Source organism: Xenopus laevis, chromosome 3L (assembly GCF_017654675.1).
Source record: "Xenopus laevis strain J_2021 chromosome 3L, Xenopus_laevis_v10.1, whole genome shotgun sequence".
In the NCBI taxonomy this organism is placed as follows: Eukaryota; Metazoa; Chordata; class Amphibia; order Anura; family Pipidae; genus Xenopus; species Xenopus laevis.
This window is the reverse complement of record NC_054375.1, coordinates 155266745-155285329: the sequence shown is the minus strand read 5'-3', so window position 1 is coordinate 155285329 and position 18585 is coordinate 155266745. Positions and strand designations below refer to the sequence as shown.

The 18585-nt window shown below is 42.1% G+C and overlaps 1 protein-coding gene across 4 annotated transcripts in view; it reads left to right on the top strand.

Annotated features, from left to right (window-relative positions):
- Window positions 1-18585, top strand: part of chd3.L (chromodomain helicase DNA binding protein 3 L homeolog) — a 57267-nt gene that overhangs the window by 27444 nt on the left and 11238 nt on the right. For 2 of the 4 annotated variants that reach the window (XM_018253804.2, XM_018253801.2), the window contains exons 13-31: window positions 547-646; window positions 1040-1231; window positions 2401-2601; window positions 4919-5056; window positions 6481-6602; window positions 6860-7033; window positions 7277-7418; window positions 7519-7650; window positions 8645-8762; window positions 8950-9074; window positions 10077-10308; window positions 11314-11483; window positions 11576-11753; window positions 13099-13164; window positions 13251-13336; window positions 15484-15617; window positions 16094-16238; window positions 16641-16806; window positions 16943-17085. In XM_018253804.2, the coding sequence (XP_018109293.1) occupies window positions 547-646; window positions 1040-1231; window positions 2401-2601; window positions 4919-5056; window positions 6481-6602; window positions 6860-7033; window positions 7277-7418; window positions 7519-7650; window positions 8645-8762; window positions 8950-9074; window positions 10077-10308; window positions 11314-11483; window positions 11576-11753; window positions 13099-13164; window positions 13251-13336; window positions 15484-15617; window positions 16094-16238; window positions 16641-16806; window positions 16943-17085 (2764 nt within the window). The remainder of the gene's footprint in view (window positions 1-546; window positions 647-1039; window positions 1232-2400; window positions 2602-4918; window positions 5057-6480; window positions 6603-6859; window positions 7034-7276; window positions 7419-7518; window positions 7651-8644; window positions 8763-8949; window positions 9075-10076; window positions 10309-11313; window positions 11484-11575; window positions 11754-13098; window positions 13165-13250; window positions 13337-15483; window positions 15618-16093; window positions 16239-16640; window positions 16807-16942; window positions 17086-18585) is intronic. The other 2 variants (XM_018253803.2, XM_018253802.2) reach the window with 2 other exon arrangements.

Sequence of the window (18585 nt, the reverse complement as noted above, 5' to 3'; positions counted from 1 at the left end):
CTGCACTGAACAGCCAGGAAAAATTGGATTAATTGGAGTTTGAGAGCCCAGAACAGCCACAGCAGCAGATCAGATACTTTTGTAACAATTTCTAGATAAGCAAATAAGTATAACAAATAACAATATAAGAGAACTGGTCCCTTGGGAAAAGTTAGACTCACCACTTAAAGGGCAATTCGCCTTCATTAGCAAAACTGTTAAAACTGAAAAAAAAACCACAGAAATATGTTTAAACTTTCTTAACCTGCCAAATTTTGTAAAATGAACATGGCAATTAGGGGGTGTGGTCACAAAAATGGGCGCGGTCAAAAAATGTTCGCTGCTGGCAACTTTTTGGTCCATTTTATTTCAAAAATGTTGGGAGGTATGCTCTGGGTTGTCTCACACGTAGGCCAATGATCATACAAGCCTGGTACAATATGATCAAATTGTATAAAAAATCAGCTTTATGAAAAATTCTAAATAAAGAGAATTAAAAAAAAAAAAAATCAGCTTTACACATCACCACCTTTTAGGATGGTTCCACATTCCGTTTCTTCCTTTCAGGGAATTGATCATGGGGGATAGCGCTTGCTGCCCTCAGAAACACAAGAGGCAACATAAGGAATCGTATTTAGATGGGCACCCCAGCTCTCCCATTAATGAAGTAAGTGTTGTGTATACTTGTCGTGGTGTTGTAGTGTGTCCAGTGGCTGAGCCTGACTGTATTAATGCCCTGCACTTCAGTCTTGGTGTATTGATGTTAGGGATGCACACAATCCAGGATTTGGGTCAGGATTCGGCCAGGATTCTGCCTTTTTCAGCAGGATTTGGATTCGGCTGAATCCTCATGCCTGATCGAATCAAATCACATAACTTTTTGTTTGTCCAAATGTTTCATGAAGGATTCAAGGATTCGGCCAAATCCCAAATAGTGAATTGGGTGCATCTCTAATTAGTGTATTTGTTGTGATGATGGAGGAGGGTAATTATATCTGCTGACAGACACCATGGTTAATGTGTGGTATGAAGCTTATGTTTTTGTGTTTTTCTCCTGCAGCCTACAGTGAAGTACGAGACGCAACCCCAGTTTGTATCGAGCACAGGGGGCACGCTGCATATGTACCAACTGGAGGGACTGAACTGGCTGCGATTCTCGTGGGCGCAGGGCACCGATACCATCCTGGCTGATGAGATGGGTCTTGGAAAGACTATTCAAACCATTGTGTTTCTCAACTCCCTCTATAAAGAGGTTAGGGAACTTATTGGGATCATTGAAAGTAGGGGTCCCCAATCTTTTTTTTACCTTCATTGTAAAAAGAGTTGGGGAGCAGCACAAGCATGAAAAAGTCCCTTGGGTGCCAAATAAGGGCTGTGATTGGTTATTGGTAACCCCTGTCTGGACTGGCAGCCTACAAGAGACTCTGTTTGGTAGGACACCTGGTTTTTATGCAACCAAAACCTGTTTCCAAGTCTGGAATTGAAAAATAAGACCCTGCTTTGAGGCCACTGGGAGTGATCTCCAAGGGGTTGTTGTGCAACTGGTTGGGGATCACTGATCTAAAGGATAATGGAAGGAATGGAGAAGATGGGTGGAAGCAGAAATGAGATTATGAGGGAATTTCAGTCTATGCCTTGTCCTCCGTTGTTCTCAGAATGGCCACAACCTTCCCGATCAATTTTCATTGCAGTTTTATAGTGTTAATCCCCATACGGTGGTTTGGCCTGGTGTTAAAGGAGTATTCATATAACACAAAATATGCCCAGACCACACTGAGCATGTGCGTGGTCTTGTTCTTGCAAAGATGTATAATAAAGTTACAAGATGCTGACCCCCCTGCGGCCAACTGTGAAAGCATAAATCATTTGTTTAATTGGGCTTCTGGTGCAGTAAGTTCATGTTTATGTTTAGTATACAAAATACAGCATTTCTAGCCTTATTCTATTTTATACTCTACTTCCCCTTTAAAGGGGTTGTTCACCTTTAAATTACCTTTTAGTAATGAGAGAGAGGATATAGAGAGGGATGTAGAGAGGGATATTCTGAGACAATTTGCAATTGTTTTTCATTTTTTATTTGTGGTTTTGGACTTATTTAGCTTTTTATTCAGCAGCTCTCCAGTTTGCAATTTCAACAATCTGATTGCTAGGGTTCAAATTACCATAGCAACCATGCATTGATTTGAACAAGAGTCTGGAATATGAATAGAGGCCTGACTAGAATATGAGCAGCAATAACAATACATTTGTAGCCTTACAGAGCATTTGTTTTTTTTAGATGGGGACAGTGACCCCCATTTGAAAGCTGAATAATTTAAAATACTATAAAAAATAATTGGCCGTTCTATAACAAACTAAAAGTTAACTTAAAGGTGAACCACCCCGTTAATCTGGTTATGCACGTTTTTTTCTCTTCCACAGGGACACACGCGGGGGCCGTTTCTTGTCAGCGCCCCTCTTTCCACCATCATAAACTGGGAACGCGAGTTCAATATGTGGGCCCCGGATTTCTACGTGGTAACCTACACTGGTGATAAAGACAGCCGCTCGGTCATCAGAGAGAACGAGTTTTCCTTTCAGGACAATGTCATGAAAGGGGGGAAGAAAGCCTTTAAGATGAAGGTGCGGAAAGCGAAAGAACTGTACATTATTGACTTCATCTCATTAGAAATTATGTACAGTTAGGCCCATAAATCTTTGGACAGAGACAACTTTTTTCTCTAATTTTGGTTCTGTACAGGACCACAATGAATTTTAAATGAAACTCAGATGCAGTTGAATTTTAACACAATCACTTCATTCAGGGGCTCAAATGTAATTGGTCCATTAACTCAAAGGCTATTTCATGGGCAGGTGGGGCAATTCCTTCGTTATGTCATTATCAATGAAGCAGATAAAAGCCCAGGAGTTGATTTGAGGAGGGGGGTGCTTGTATGTGGAACAGACAACATGAGGACATGCAGGTGAAACAAGCCCTCCTTAAGCTGCAAAAACAGAAAAAACCCATCCGAGACATTGCTCCAATATTAGGAGAGGCAAAATCAACACTTTGGTTCATCCGGAGAAAGAAAGAAATCACTGGTGAACTCAGCAACGCAAAAAGACCTGGACGTCCATGGAAGACAACAGTGGTGGATGATCTCAGAATCATTTCCATGGTGAAGAGAAACCCCTTCACAAGAGCAAGTGAACAACACTCTCCAGGAGGTAGAGTCTCCATATCCAAGTCTACCATAAAGAGAAGACTGCATGAAAGTAAATACAGAGGCTGCACTGCAAGGTACAAGACACTCATAAGCATCAAGAATAGAAAGGCTAAAAAAACATCTAAAAAAGCCAACACAGTTCTGGAAAAACATTCTTTGGACAGATGAAACCAAGATCAACCTCTACAAGAATGATGGCAAGAAAAAAGTCTGGAGAAGGTGTGGAAGAGCTGATGATCCAAAGCATAGCACATGATGAGCCAAAACATAGAGCCAAAGCAACCCAGGAGTTTATTAAAGCAAAGAAGTGGAATATCGTTGAATGACCAAGTCAGTCACCTGATCTGAAGCCAATTGAGCTGCATTTCACTTGTTGAAGACTAAACTTCGGACAGAAAGGCCACGAACAAACAGCAAGAGAAAGTCGCTGCAGTAAAGGCCTGGCAGAACATTAAACAAGAGCAAACCCAGAATCTGGTGATGTCCATGAGTTCAACACTTCAGCCTGTCATTGCCAGCAAAGGCTTTTCAACCAAGTATTACAAATGAACATTATTTTCACTTTTTTAATTTGTCCAATTACTTTTGAGCCCCTGAAATGAAGTTACCGTGTTAAAAAAAGGCTTTAGTTCCTCACATTTTATACAATCTTTTTGTTCAACCCACTGAATTAAAGCTGAAAGTCTGCAGTTCAACTGCATCTGAGTTGTTTTACTTACAATTCATTGTGGTCATGTACAGAACCAAAATTAGAAAAATTTGTCTCTGTCCAAAGATTTATGGGCCTAACTGTATACAGAGGCAGGCCTGGACTGAGAATTCAAATAGTCCCTGGCATTTCAGTTACACAGAGGCCCAAACAGCCCCCACCAGCCCTCTAAATAGTGACTTTCTATGGGGCCTTATAGCAGCCCCTCTGGCATTTGCCACAACCCACAGATTGCCAGTCCGGGCCTGTACAGAGGTATCCTGGATCAGCTGGCAGTTGGGCAGGTTATATACAGACTTAAATAGTTGAAATTGATGGATGTGAGTCTTTTTTTCAATCTAACGTCCCATGTTACTGTACCAAATATAAGAGCGGTGATTGGAAAAAATGTAAAAATGCATCTATGTGATTTTAGTGATCTTCTTGCCTGCACTTGGTGCCACTACACATGCACTGTTTGCTTCTGGCTGTTTTGGTACTTATTGGGCATTAGTGATGTGCGGGTCGGGATTTCCCCCAACCTGCACCGACCCTAACCTGCCCTCCCTTGGTCGCACACACCCGCATCTGCACTTCTGGGTAACTTTTATAGACCCACGCCTCCCTGCCAATGATGTCACAAAAGGGGCTGGGCAAGCAGGCGCAGCATCTATAAAAGACGTACCCAGAAATCAGAAGCTGGCATTTGACGGTGGCGGGCGGGGAGAGCAGGAGAAGAGCTCAACCTGCACCCGCCTGCCACCCACGAAGAAGCGTGTGAGGTCGGCCCGCACATCACTACTGGTCGTTCGCAGTGCTATCCGTGCATGCCCAGTGATGTAATGATCCATTTGCATAAACTCATTCCATGTGACCACTCTGGTATCCCCAGTTCTCTACTTCCTAGTCAGTACAGGAGCCCTATGTACACTGGGAGATTAGTTTTTAACCTTGATTGTTTTTGGGTTTCTATTTGTCCTTTACATCTTGTCTTCCCCCCCATGACTTCAGACCTTTATTTCCCTTTATATTTTTACTTTTCTAGGCTCAGGCCCAGGTGAAGTTCCATGTTCTCCTCACCTCCTATGAACTAGTCACAATCGACCAGGCTGCTCTGGGATCTATTCGATGGGCCTGCCTGGTGGTGGACGAGGCTCACCGATTGAAGAATAACCAGTCCAAAGTAGGTTAAAAGGGTAGTATACCCTTGTCCAACTTCAGTGCAATGAATAGGGCTTGTTTTATTTTATTTTATTGAAAGCCCAAAGTCGTGCTTCTTACACCCAAAGTGCACAGTGCTAAAAGTGCCATCAGTGAGTCCTACCAAAAGGCATGGGCTCCAAAATACTCTAGAGCCCCAGGCGAAAAGGTGCTAAAGGCGCCCAAAGTCTTTGGACTCACCTTCGCTGAAGCTAGGATGAGCCCCAACGTCCCGACCCCCCCCGGCACAAAAGTCACAGATAGGGGTCAAGGGTCTTCAGACTCTCCTTCACCTAACGGTTAGGGAGAGTCCCTTTTACCCTGGGTTCTGCCAAAGCTTCCCCCAGGGCACCAGATCCATAACTTGTGGCAAAGCCCAAAAGGACTACTTGCACCCGAGGCCCGTATAAGGCTTGAAGACACACATATAAAAAACATAGATAAAAAAAGTGCTATAATAAATAAGTGCATAAAATAAGTGCATAAAGTGATAAAAAGTGCCATAAGGCTCCGGCCAGCGGCTGAGTATAAAAATTTTCTCGCTGTCCAAAAGGGCGGAGCAAAATATAAAGTTAAAGTGCATTGTGCTGGACCCAGTCGTGAATCTGGCAACCTCCTGCAGGGGGCACAATACCCCGGGCTTTCATAATGCTATGGCCCCTAGCCAGAGGATCAAGTGTTTTTCCATCTCACCAGGAGAGGCTTATACCCTGACTTATAAGAACAAATACTAAAAGTGATCTTAGCCAAAATGAATAGGGCTTGTGCTGCACATACCTTTTACCTACTGTTTAAATCACACACAAAAAAAAATCACTTTTTTATTACGAATGCACCAAATCCAGGATTCTTTTTGGGATTCGGCCAAGATTCAGCCTTTTTCAGCAAGATTCGGCCGAATTCAAGTGCCTGGCCGAACCAAATCCCTTTCCAAAACTTTTCGTCACACAAATAAGGAAGTCAAAACATGTTTAGCTGCTCGCTGTGCACGCGGTTCTCATCTCCCCTTGTTTCCCTAATTTACATATTCAAATTAGGGCTTGGATTCGGTATTCGGCTCCACCTTTCTCAAAGGATTCAGGGTTCGGCCAACTCCTAAAATAATGGATTTGGTGCATCCCTAGTTTTTATGTAATTGCTTGAGCTCAACAGGGAGCCTGAAGCTCTTCCATGTTTGGTCCTGTGAAGTAGATAATTACAGCAGTGTGTAGATACACCGTCTGGATCAGCCTGTCCCGGGATCAGCCTATCAGTGCACACAGGCTGGATTTTAAACCAAAAAGTCATACTTTTGTGTGACAAAATGTATCCAGTATGTTACATTTCAGCTGGCAGAACCAATGTAGACTTGGCGATGACATGTAACATGAATAGGAGGTTACAATGTCGTTCCTTGTGTGTTGGCAGTTTTTCCGGGTGTTAAATGGATACCAGATCGATTACAAACTGCTCCTCACGGGAACACCCCTGCAGAATAATCTGGAAGAACTGTTCCATCTGCTCAACTTCCTCACCCCTGTAAGATTCAAGTAAGTGTATAATTATCTGGCCCACTGGGTCATTATTCAGCTTTATATGTTCTGCACACAGGGATCACAATGTTACCGTCCATCCGTGAGTTAGGAACTGCCCCTGGTGAGCTAAATTAAAAACAATTTGTACCAATTAGTGCACTATTTGCTAATCACTGGCATTTGCTAGAGGGCCTGGTTGCACTAATGTGTGTAAATGCAGGGTCCTCATGGTCCCATGCTTTTGTTTCTATCTCCCCCCTGTACCGTTTTAGCAACCTGGAAGGGTTCCTGGAGGAATTTGCAGACATTTCCAAAGAAGATCAGATCAAGAAACTGCACGACCTCTTGGGGCCTCACCTCTTGCGTCGGATGAAGGCCGACGTGTTCAAGAACATGCCGGCCAAAACGGAGCTGATCGTTCGCGTGGAGCTCAGCCCAATGCAGAAGTAAGGCACTAGGAATAAGGAAAGATTGTGTGATTTGGGGTATTTTCAGTTTTAAGATTGAGGGGCAAAGAAGAGGATGTGAGAGCAGAGGTGGCTGAAGGAGGTCCCATCACCTTGGATCCACCATCTATTCTCCAGACTGCATTGGTACAACTGTTGTGTATAATGGGGTGCAAGACTGGTCCCAGTATAAATGGAAAGGCTGTTACTTCTGCTTACTGTTATTTTCTTTCCTGACCCTAGGAAATACTATAAATTCATCCTCACCCGTAACTTTGAGGCTTTGAACTCCAGAGGAGGAGGGAACCAAGTGTCTCTTCTAAACATCATGATGGACCTGAAGAAATGCTGTAACCACCCATATCTCTTCCCAGCGGCTTCATTGGTGAGTTCTGGGGAGCAGACCTGCAACTCCACACACTGGACCAGGCATTTCCTCCTGTCGCACAGCAAGACCTCTGACAGCCTATTCTCCTTTCTCTTAGGAGTCCCCAAAACTGCCCAGCGGTGCGTATGAAGGAGGGTCGCTTGTTAAATCTTCGGGGAAACTGCTCCTTTTACAGAAGATGCTCCGGAAGCTGAATGAGCAGGGGCACCGTGTGCTGATATTCTCTCAGGTACTGTAAACTCTGCTGCACCAGTGGCCTCTTCTTATTCATGTCTTTCCTAATCTCCTCTTCCTGCTCAGCATCTCATTCTCCCACCTTTACTTGTCTTAATATCCTTTTCCTCTTCCTGCTCAACATCTTATTCTCTCACCTTTACTTGTTTTAATATCCATTTCCTCTTCCTGCTCGACATTTCATTCTCTCCCACCTTGACGTGTCTTAAAGGGATCCTGTCATCGGAAAACATGTTTTTTTCCAAAACGCATCAGTTAATAGTGCTACTCCAGCAGAATTCTGCACTGAAATCCATTTCTCAAAAGAGCAAACAGATTTTTTTATATTCAATTTTGAAATCTGACATGGGGCTAGACATATTGTCAATTTCCCAGCTGCCCCATGTCATGTAACTTGTGCCTGCACTTTAGGAGAGAAATGCTTTCTGGCAGGCTGCTGTTTTTCCTTCTCAATGTAACTGAATGTGTCTCAGTGAGACATGGATTTTTACTATTGAGTGTTGTTCTTAGATCTACCAGGGAGCTGTTATTTTGTGTTAGGGAGCTGCTATCTGGTTACCTTCCCATTGTTCTTTTGTTTGGCTGCTGGGGGGGAGGGAGGTGGTGATATCACTCCAACTTGCAGTACAGCAGTAAAGAGTGATTGAAGTTTATCAGAGCACAATTCACATGACTGGGGGCAGCTGGGAAATTGACAATATGTCTAGCCCCATGTCAGATTTCAAAATTGAATATAAAAAAATCTGTTTGCTCTTTTGAGAAATGGATTTCAGTGCAGAATTCTGCTGGAGCAGCACTATTAACTGATTCATTTTGAATTTTTTTTCCCATGACAGTAACCCTTTAATATCCATTTCCTCTTCCTGCTCAACATCTCATTCTCCCACCTTTACTTGTCTTAATATCCATTTCCTTTTCCTGCTCCTCCTTTCCACACTTGCCTTTCATTCCTCTCCCTCTAATTCACAATCTCGGTCTCTTTTACTCAGATGACGAAGATGCTGGATCTCCTGGAGGACTTCCTGGATTTCGAGGGCTATAAATATGAGCGGATAGATGGCAGCATAACGGGAGCCTTGAGACAGGAGGCAATCGATCGGTTTAATGGTGAGAGTCAGGCTGCGATGATGATGATGATGATGAAAGTTCAACTTTCAAGTTTACTTTTAGTTTGTTATGGAATTGCCTATTGCAAGGCAGCTATTGGTCTTTATTTTTTTAGTCTTATAGTTCTTCCTCTTCACTTACTTGTACTGTTCTCCTCTCACCTGACTTTTTAATTTTTGTGTTGTAGCTCCGGGTGCTCAGCAGTTTTGTTTCCTCCTCTCCACCCGCGCTGGAGGACTGGGTATTAACCTCGCTACGGCCGACACTGTTATTATCTACGATTCTGATTGGAACCCCCATAATGACATCCAGGTAACGGAACCTACATTAAAAAGAAAGTATGAATGATAAATATAAAGGAGATCATTCTGGGATGTATTTCCAGCAGCCGGTCCCACAAACTGCCCATGCCATTAACCCTGGCTGACAGTTCTTTCTTGAAGGCTTAAAGGAACAGTTCAGTATAAAAATAAAAACTGGCTAAATAGATAGGCTATAGTGCAAAATAAAAAATGTTTCTAATATAGTTAGTTAGCCATCTATAAACAAGGTCGTACTGGGCCGGCCAAACACCAGGGAAAAAAAACGGTTTTCTTTTGTATCGTTTTTTAATTATGTGCCCTCTTCTTCTGACTCTTTGCAGCTTTCAAATGGGGGTCACTGACCCCGTCAAAAAAACAAATACTCTGTAAGGCTACCAATGTATGGTTATTGCTACTTTTTATTCCTCATCTTTCTATTCAGGACTCTCCTATTCCTATTCCAGTCTCTTATTCAAATCAGTGCATGGTTGCTAGGGTAATTTGGACCCTAGCAACCACATGGCTGACATTGCAAACTGGAGAGCTGCTGAATAAAAAGCTAAATAACTCAAAAACCACAAATAATAAAAAATTAAAATCAATTGCAAATTGTCTCAGAAAATTAATCTCTACATCCCACTAACAGTTAATTTAAAGGTGAACAACCAATTTAAGGGGGGGTGTACATGGGACATATCTGTTCAGTGAGTTTGTTCATGGGTCGCTCGATTTCTCCTCCCTGGCTATATCCTTATAAGGAAGGCAGGAATGAGAAATCGAGCGCTGCACGAAGGAGGAGCGCAAGTGGAGTTTCAGTAAGTTAATTTCTTAATAAAGACTTTGTGATTTTAAAGTTTAAATTGTCTTGGTGTTTTTTTTTCTATGTATACTAACATATTTTTTAAAAGATTTTTTTGATGTTATTGGTCTTTTAAAGGAGAGAGGCAGGTTAAACCAGTCCCCAAACACAAACAGAAATAATCGGCAATATTTTGGCTTTATGTTTTTCCAGGCATTCAGCCGTGCTCATAGAATTGGACAGGCCAACAAGGTGATGATTTACCGCTTTGTGACGCGGGCGTCGGTGGAAGAGCGGATAACGCAGGTGGCCAAAAGAAAGATGATGTTGACTCACTTGGTGGTGCGGCCAGGCCTGGGTTCCAAGGCAGGTTCCATGTCCAAACAGGAGCTGGATGATATCCTCAAATTTGGAACAGAGGAACTGTTTAAGGATGAGATTGAAAGTGAGTTGATGAAATAACAAATTACATATTATATATCTGTATTAAAGGATAAGTAAACCTTAAAAATAAGTGAATATAAAATTGCTATTCTAAGCACTTTTGCAATGTACATTCTTAATTTATTTTTTTGGAAATTCCAGGATATTAAAAGATTCATGTACTGTTAACATCAGTGAATTGTGTTACAACAGCGCCACCTGCTGGTCAGTTTCCCACCAGTCTTCCTTTACTACTTGGTGGTCAGACTGGTCAGAAAATGGCCAGCAGGTGGCGCTGTTGCAACAAAATAAAAATTCACTGATGTTAACAGTAGAGTCCTGCACCAATTTCTAAAACCCGCAAGCCGCGACCCAAACCGCATATTTACCCACTTTGATCCGCAACCCGACCCGCAAGTAGGGTTTCCACCTGGCCGGTATTTTACTGGCCTGACTGGTAAAAATTATGCTTGACCCCAATGTTATTAATAAGGAAAAAATCTAAATCTATAGGAAGGCCGGTATTTTTTTCCAAAAAAGATGGCAACATTTCCTGCAACCCGCAAACCACCATCAAACAGGAAGTGGTGTTGCTGCAAACCAGAAGTGACATCATCAAAAGTGGGCGGGGACAGAAACAAGTTTTATAAAACTTTAAAAGGAGTAAAATATGGACAATAGTACATAAGGTAAGAAAGACCCGCGACCCGCATCTATACCCGCACCTGAAAATCCTCCCCTCATTCTGCAGGGTGCCTTCTTTTTTTTGCGGGTACCTGACCTGCTGCAGGACTCTAGTTAACAGCACATGTAACCTTTAATATCTTGGAATTAAAAATAAATAAATAATGAATGTACATTGCAAAATAATTTTAGAATAGCCCCCTCGTCAATTTTACATACACTTATTTGTAAGGTTTACTTATCCTTTAAGCAGTTGGGTACATGTGGAAGCGACCAGTCAAGAGCTCCTTCTTTCTCCTTTCACATGGGATTTGCACCGCGCTGATTGGCTGATTGTCTGTAGCAGGTGATAATAAGGAAGAGGACAGCAGTGTGATCCATTATGATAGCGGAGCAGTTGAACGGCTGTTGGATCGCAATCAGGATGTAACGGAGGACACGGAGGTTCAGAACATGAACGAGTATCTCAGCTCCTTTAAAGTGGCTCAGTATGTCGTAAGGGAAGAGGAGAAGGTAAGGGAGTGTTTCTCAGTGTGTCACACGTGTGTGTTTCTGGCGTGATACATTTGTGTCTGTCCATGTGACGTGCGTCCTTCCATGTTCAGCAGGAAGAACTGGAAAGGGAGGTGATTAAACAGGAGGAGAATGTGGATCCCGACTATTGGGAGAAGCTGCTGAGGCACCACTATGAGCAGCAGCAGGAAGACCTGGCGCGGAACCTCGGCAAGGGGAAGAGAGTGCGCAAGCAGGTCAACTACAATGATGCCGCGCAGGAAGACCAGGGTGAGGATTTCCCTCCATCCCCTAAACGTTCACCCCACGTAATTACATCCCTTGTATAGGGCTTCTCAACCTGTGGGGCTGGACTTTTGGGGAGAATTCCTATTTAGTCTCCTAGATTGTCCAAAAAGCTCAGTCTGAAGGTTAAAGGGGAACTAATGCGAAAATGAAAATTAAATTTGAGCTTTATCATACTGAAATAAGAAACTTTCTAAACAGAATCAATTAAAAATTCTTTATCGTTTCTGAAATAATCAAGTTTATCGTCACTATTCCTCTCTCAGCATCTGTTTCTCTTCATTCTGTCTTCATGCAGCAGTTGGGTGTCAGATATTCACTGACAGTTAGATCCAATATATCTTATAGGGGGGCTCCTTTCTTACCAGATGTATTAGAGCTCACTCTATTAAAGTTACAGTTATTTTGTTAGATTTTGTTTGTACTGGAATCAGTTATTTGAGTGAACTCTAATTCATTTCAGATGCAGAATTGTTAATTAATTGTATTTAGAAAGTTTCTTCAGTATGACGAATCTTATATTAAAGGGATGCTGTCATGATTTTTATGGTGTAGTTTTTATTTCTGAATTACACAGTTTACACTGCAAATAATTCGCTCTACCATGTAAAATGTCATTCCTGAAGCAGCAAGTGTATTTAGTTGTAATATTGGTGTGTAGGTGCTTCTCAGGTCATTTTGCCTGGTCATGTGATTTCATAAAGAGCCAGCACTTTAGGATGGAACTGCTTTCTGGCAGGCTGTTGTTTCTCCTACTCAATGTAACTGAATGTGTCTCAGTGGGACCTGGATTTTACTATTGAGTGCTGTTCTTAGATCTACCAGGCAGCTGTTATCTTGTGTTAGGGAGCTGCTATCTGGTTACCTTCCCATTGTTCTTTTGTTTGGCTGCTGGGGGTGATATCACTCCAACTTGCAGTACAGCAGTAAAGAGTGACTGAAGTTTATCAGAGCACAAATCAGATGACTGGGGGCAGCTGGGAAACTGACAATATGTCTAGTCCCATGTCAGATTTCAAAATTAAATATAAAAAAATCTGTTTGCTCTTTTAAGGAATGGATTTCAGTGCAGAATTCTGCTGAAGCAGCACTATTAACTGATTCATTTTGAAAAAAACATGTTTTCCCATGACAGTATCCCTTTAAATTTTAATTTCAACGATAGTTCCACTTTAAGGACGGTTTAGACTTTAGAACTGTCAGTAAGTGGCAGATACAGCCCTGATATTTAGTAAGGGAGGCATGGGAATATAGAATGGGTTTAGAAAAGGATGGGGTGCAGTGCAGATGGAGCTAGGCTTATACGAATGACTCTTCCCAACTCCTGCAGACAACCAGTCTGAATACTCAGTGGGCTCAGAGGAGGAGGATGAAGATTTTGACGAGAAGACGGAAGGTAAGAGCTAAACAAAAACAGAACGTAACCCGTATCTTGTTGTGACACCTGCGGGTTCTTATCAGTTCTCCTGTCTCCTTTGGTAGGCCGCAGGCAGTCTCGCCGCCAGCTACGAAATGAGAAGGACAAGCCTCTGCCACCTCTGCTGGCTCGGGTTGGCGGGAACATAGAGGTAAGTGCTTGACTGATCACCAAATCTAATTAGCGATGCACTGAATACACTATTTTGGATTCGGCCAAACCCCCCAGAATCCTTCGCAAAAGATTCGGCTGAATACCGAATTCTAATTTGTGTATGCAAATTAGGGGTGGGAAGGGGAAAATATTTTTTACTTCCTTGTTTGTGAAAAAAGTCCCTCCCTGCCCCTAATTTGCATATGCAAATTAGGATGCCGATTCGGTTCAGCCAGGCAGAAGCATTCGGCCAAATCCAAATCCTGCTGAAAAAGGCCGAATTCCAAACCGAACCCTGGATTCGGTGCACCCCTAAATCTAATACACTGCTGCAGAGACAGGGGTGTTCAGCCTGTGGCCGTTTAAATATTTTTTTATTTGAATTTTCACAATAAACAGCAACAAGATAACAACCTGACAGCTACTATCCTGCAGTCTCCAAATCATATTACAAATAACACTAAGAGGTGTTTTGAATGAATGCAAGTCTTTTAAAACTCCCATAAACTCCCATCAATTTGAAATTCGACTTACCGAAATGCATTAATAAAATCGAATTTCTTTAACTCAGACGAATTAAAATGACCTGAAAATTCAAATCGAATTTGAAACAGATTCAAATCAAATTTAAATCGAATTCGATCAAACTCGATTCAAGTTTTTTTTCCAAAAAAAACCCTCAAATGTCAGGAAGGCTGCAAACATTTCCAAATTGATTCCTGGACGTCTCCCATTGACTTAAACAGTAATTCGGCAGGTTTTAGGTGGCGAATAGTCAAATTAGAATTCTTAAAAGGCCAGAGTATGATAAATCTCGAAAATCTCATTTGAATTTTTAAAAAAAGAACTCAAATCAAATTTGGATAACTCTCTATTCGAATTTGATAGTTGTGACCATAAAAAAACCTCGAAAGAATCAAGAATTTTCAGTTCGACCCTTGATGAATCTGCCCCCGAGTGTGCTAGTTCAAAATGAACAAGGAAAGGAAACGAAATATGTTCGGATAATCAACACATTTTAAAAAGGTTATCAAACTGAATAGTAACAAAGTGAATATGTAAACAAATAATAAAACACAAAAATAAATAATCCAGTGGATAATGTTTTCAGGAGGATCCCTGGAATCGCAAACCTTAAAATATAGAGTCCAAGTAAGCTTGAATGACTCTCTAAATCTGTTTTCCTCTGATTTAACTGTCAGAGCTTCTTGCCAACTGAGTTGGTTAAAGGGATACTGTTTTGGGAAAACATGTTTTTTTTTCAAACACATCAGTTAATAGTGCTGCTCCAGCAGAATTCTGCACTGAAATTCTTTTTTCAAAAGAGCAAACAGATTTTTTTATATTTAATTTTGAAATCTGACATATTGTCAGTTTCCCAGGAGCCCCCAGTCATGTGACTTGTGCTCTGATAAACTTCAGTCACTCTTTACTGCAGTACTGCAAGTTGGAGGGATATCACCCCCACCCCCAACAGAACAATGGGAAGGTAACCAGATAGCAGCTCCCTAACACAAGGTAACAGCTGCCTGGTAGGTCTAAGAACAACACTCAATAGTAAAATCCAGGTCCCACTGAGACACATTCAGTTACATTGAGTAGGAGAAACAACAGCCTGCCAGAAAGCAGTTCCATCCTAAAGTGCTGGCTCTTTCTGAAAGCACATGACCAGGCAAAATGACCCAAGATGGCTGCCTACTCGCAACATTATGAATAACATAAAAAAATACACTTGTTGGTTCAGGAATGATTTTATATTGTAAAGTGAATTATCTGCAGTGGAAACTGTCATTTAGAAATAAAAACGACACCATAAAAATCACGACAGAATCCCTTTAAGGTATGAAATATCTGCTATTGAAGGAGATTCCTTTTTCAGCCAATAATTAAATAGTTCTTTTTTTTTTAGAAGCGGCCATTATCAGCATCTTTGTTTCTTGGGAAATGGATTTTAGTTCAGGTTTCCAAAATAGCCTCTTACTATCTACATGCAATAGAACAAAACAAGGGGATCGTTTAATATTTCCTTTTAATCTCGTTTTTATATATCGAGTGACTTCTCTCCAAAAAAAAAGATGTTCAGCCTGCGTGGGCTCATTTATTTGGAGATAAAATTGTATCTGTAACGTGAGTGTTCTCCTCCAGGTTCTGGGGTTCAACACTCGGCAAAGGAAGGCTTTCCTGAATGCCGTGATGCGCTGGGGGATGCCACCACAGGACGCATTTTCTACTCACTGGCTAGTGAGGGATCTGAGAGGCAAATCCGAGAAGGAGTTCAAGTAAGTGCCACCTGTCGGTGCTCTCAGTGCCACCCTCAGTCTGACAGTTGTATAAGCCTATTTCTGTTTCATGAACGGCTTCCCACATGATGATGCTCTTACTCATCTGATATCCGTTGGTCCGTATCGGTCTGTTTCCTGGGGTGGGTAGGCGAGTGTCCGACCCCCTCCCTCACACAGACAAACAGTAGACTCTGTGCCTTGGTATGTGAATGGGGTAAGGCTAAAGTTGTGTCCCATCCCATTAGCTGGCACAGGACAAGATGGCTGCCAGTCAAATGCCGACGTAAACAACGGATGAAGATGAACAGGCATATCTGCCGTTTCTATTTTTCCGGTTTTCTGACAATTTGATCAAATTCCAAACTATTGATAAGGGTTACGGAATGAAACGGCAGGATCGGAGGAGCCTGCTCCCAAGAGCTGACATCTTAGTCTCAATCTTACATCGGGTGTCTGTGTCATTGCTCCCATAGAGCGTACGTGTCTCTGTTTATGAGACATCTCTGTGAGCCTGGCGCTGACGGTTCAGAGACATTTGCTGACGGCGTTCCCCGCGAAGGCCTCTCGCGACAACAGGTTTTGACTCGCATCGGCGTTATGTCGTTGGTAAAGAAAAAGGTAAAATCCTTTTTTTATATATTATATTTATTATTTTATATTTATAGCTGACAAATAAGCATGGTCTAAACTGACAGTCAGACTGCACTGGGCCTGCTCAATAAATGACTTTCCATAGGCCCAGCAGCATCCTGTTATAAATTAGCACCCTAAACTGTCACCACATCTCAAACCCCACACCCCTGTGATCAGCACCAGCTTTGCCCGTCTTTACCATCCCCTACAGTCATAACAGCTAACTGCAGGCGGCGTTCTAGAGTCTTATTGTTGTCGAGGAAAGCCTGGAGAAGTGTCAAATCAGTAGTAAGCTAGATAAAAATAAACTGCCACATATTGTAGGTGTGTTTTTTTTTCTTCTTCAAAATCCCTTTAATTATTAACGTTTCTTTTCTTTTGTTACAGATACAGGAGTTTGAGCATATAAATGGTCGCTGGAGCATGCCGGAGCTGATGCCAGACCCTAGCCTTGACTCTAAACTCTCATCTAGAGCCTCCTCTCCCACTGTAAAAACCTCTACCACCACTCCGGACCCAAGCCTTACCAACACCCCATGCACCTCCAAACCAGGTGTGCAAAGTTGTGACCCCTAAACATTCACTGCTCCACGCAGATCCTCCCATAAATGCAGTGCCCCTCTATAGCTTGCTCAGTCAATCGCCTGGGTTCCAATAATATATGGTATGTTTCTGCTTCCCTCCTCCAGCCACACCTGCCCCCAGCGAGAGGGGAGAGAATGGGGGAACCCCAGTTGAGAAAGGAGAAGCTGAGTGCAAGGAGGAGAAGGAAAGTGATGTGAAGGGAACAGAGAAGAGGGACATTGAGCCTGAGCAAACAGCTACTGTGAGGGTATGTTACTAGATTATAATGTCTGGACAAACTGGAACAGTGAGGGGTGTGCCCATTACTATTAGATTGTAATGACTGAGCTGACAGGGAGGATGTGCCCATTACTATTAGATGTAATGCCTGAGCTGATAGTGAGGGTGTGTCTGTTACTATTAGATTATAATGCCTGAGCTGACAGTGAGGATGTGCCCGTTACTATTAGATTATAATGCTTGAGCTGATAGTGAGGGTGTGTCTGTTACTATTAGATTATAATGTGATCTGACAGTGGTGTGTCTGTACTATTAGATTATAATGCCTGATCGACAGTGAGGGTGTGTCTGTTACTATTAGATTATAATGCCTGATCTGACAGTGAGGATGTGTCTGTTACTATTAGATTATAATGCCTGAGTTGAGGATGTGCCCATTACTATTAGATTATAAAGCTTGAGCCAACAATGAGAGTATGCCCGTTACTATTAGATTATAATGCTTGAGCTGACAGTGAGGATGTGCCTGTTACTATTAGATTATAATGCCTGATCTGACAGTGAGGATGTGTCTGTTACTATTAGATTATAATGCATGAGCTGACAGTGAGGATGTGCCCGTTACTATTAGACTATAATGCCTGAGCTGACAGTGAGGGTGTGTCTGTTACTATTAGATTATAATGCCTGCAGCTGACAGTGAGGATGTGCCTGTTACTATTAGATTATAATGCCTGAGCTGACAGTGAGGATGTGCCTGTTACTATTAGATTATAATGCCTGAGCTGACAGTGAGGATGTGCCTGTTACTATTAGATTATAATGCCTGAGCTGACAGTGAGGATGTGCCCGTTACTATTAGATTATAATGCCTGATCTGACAGTAAGGGTGTGTCTGTTACTATTAGATTATAATGCCTGATCTGACAGTAAGGGTGTGTCTGTTACTATTAGATTATAATGCCTGAGCTGACAGTGAGGATGTGCCCATTACTATTAGATTATAATGCCTGATCTGACAGTGAGGATGTGTCTGTTACTATTAGATTATAATGCATGAGCTGACAGTGAGGATGTGCCCGTTACTATTAGATTATAATGCCTGAGCTGACAGTGAGGGTGTGTCTGTTACTATTAGATTATAATGCCTGAGCTGACAGTGAGGATGTGCCTGTTACTATTAGATTATAATGCCTGAGCTGACAGTGAGGATGTGCCTGTTACTATTAGATTATAATGCCTGAGCTGACAGTGAGGATGTGCCTGTTACTATTAGATTATAATGCCTGAGCTGACAGTGAGGATGTGCCCGTTACTATTAGATTATAATGCCTGATCTGACAGTAAGGGTGTGTCTGTTACTATTAGATTATAATGCCTGATCTGACAGTAAGGGTGTGTCTGTTACTATTAGATTATAATGCCTGAGCTGACAGTGAGGATGTGCCCATTACTATTAGATTATAAAGCTTGAGCCAACAATGAGAGTATGCCCGTTACTATTAGATTATGATGCTTGAGCCGACAG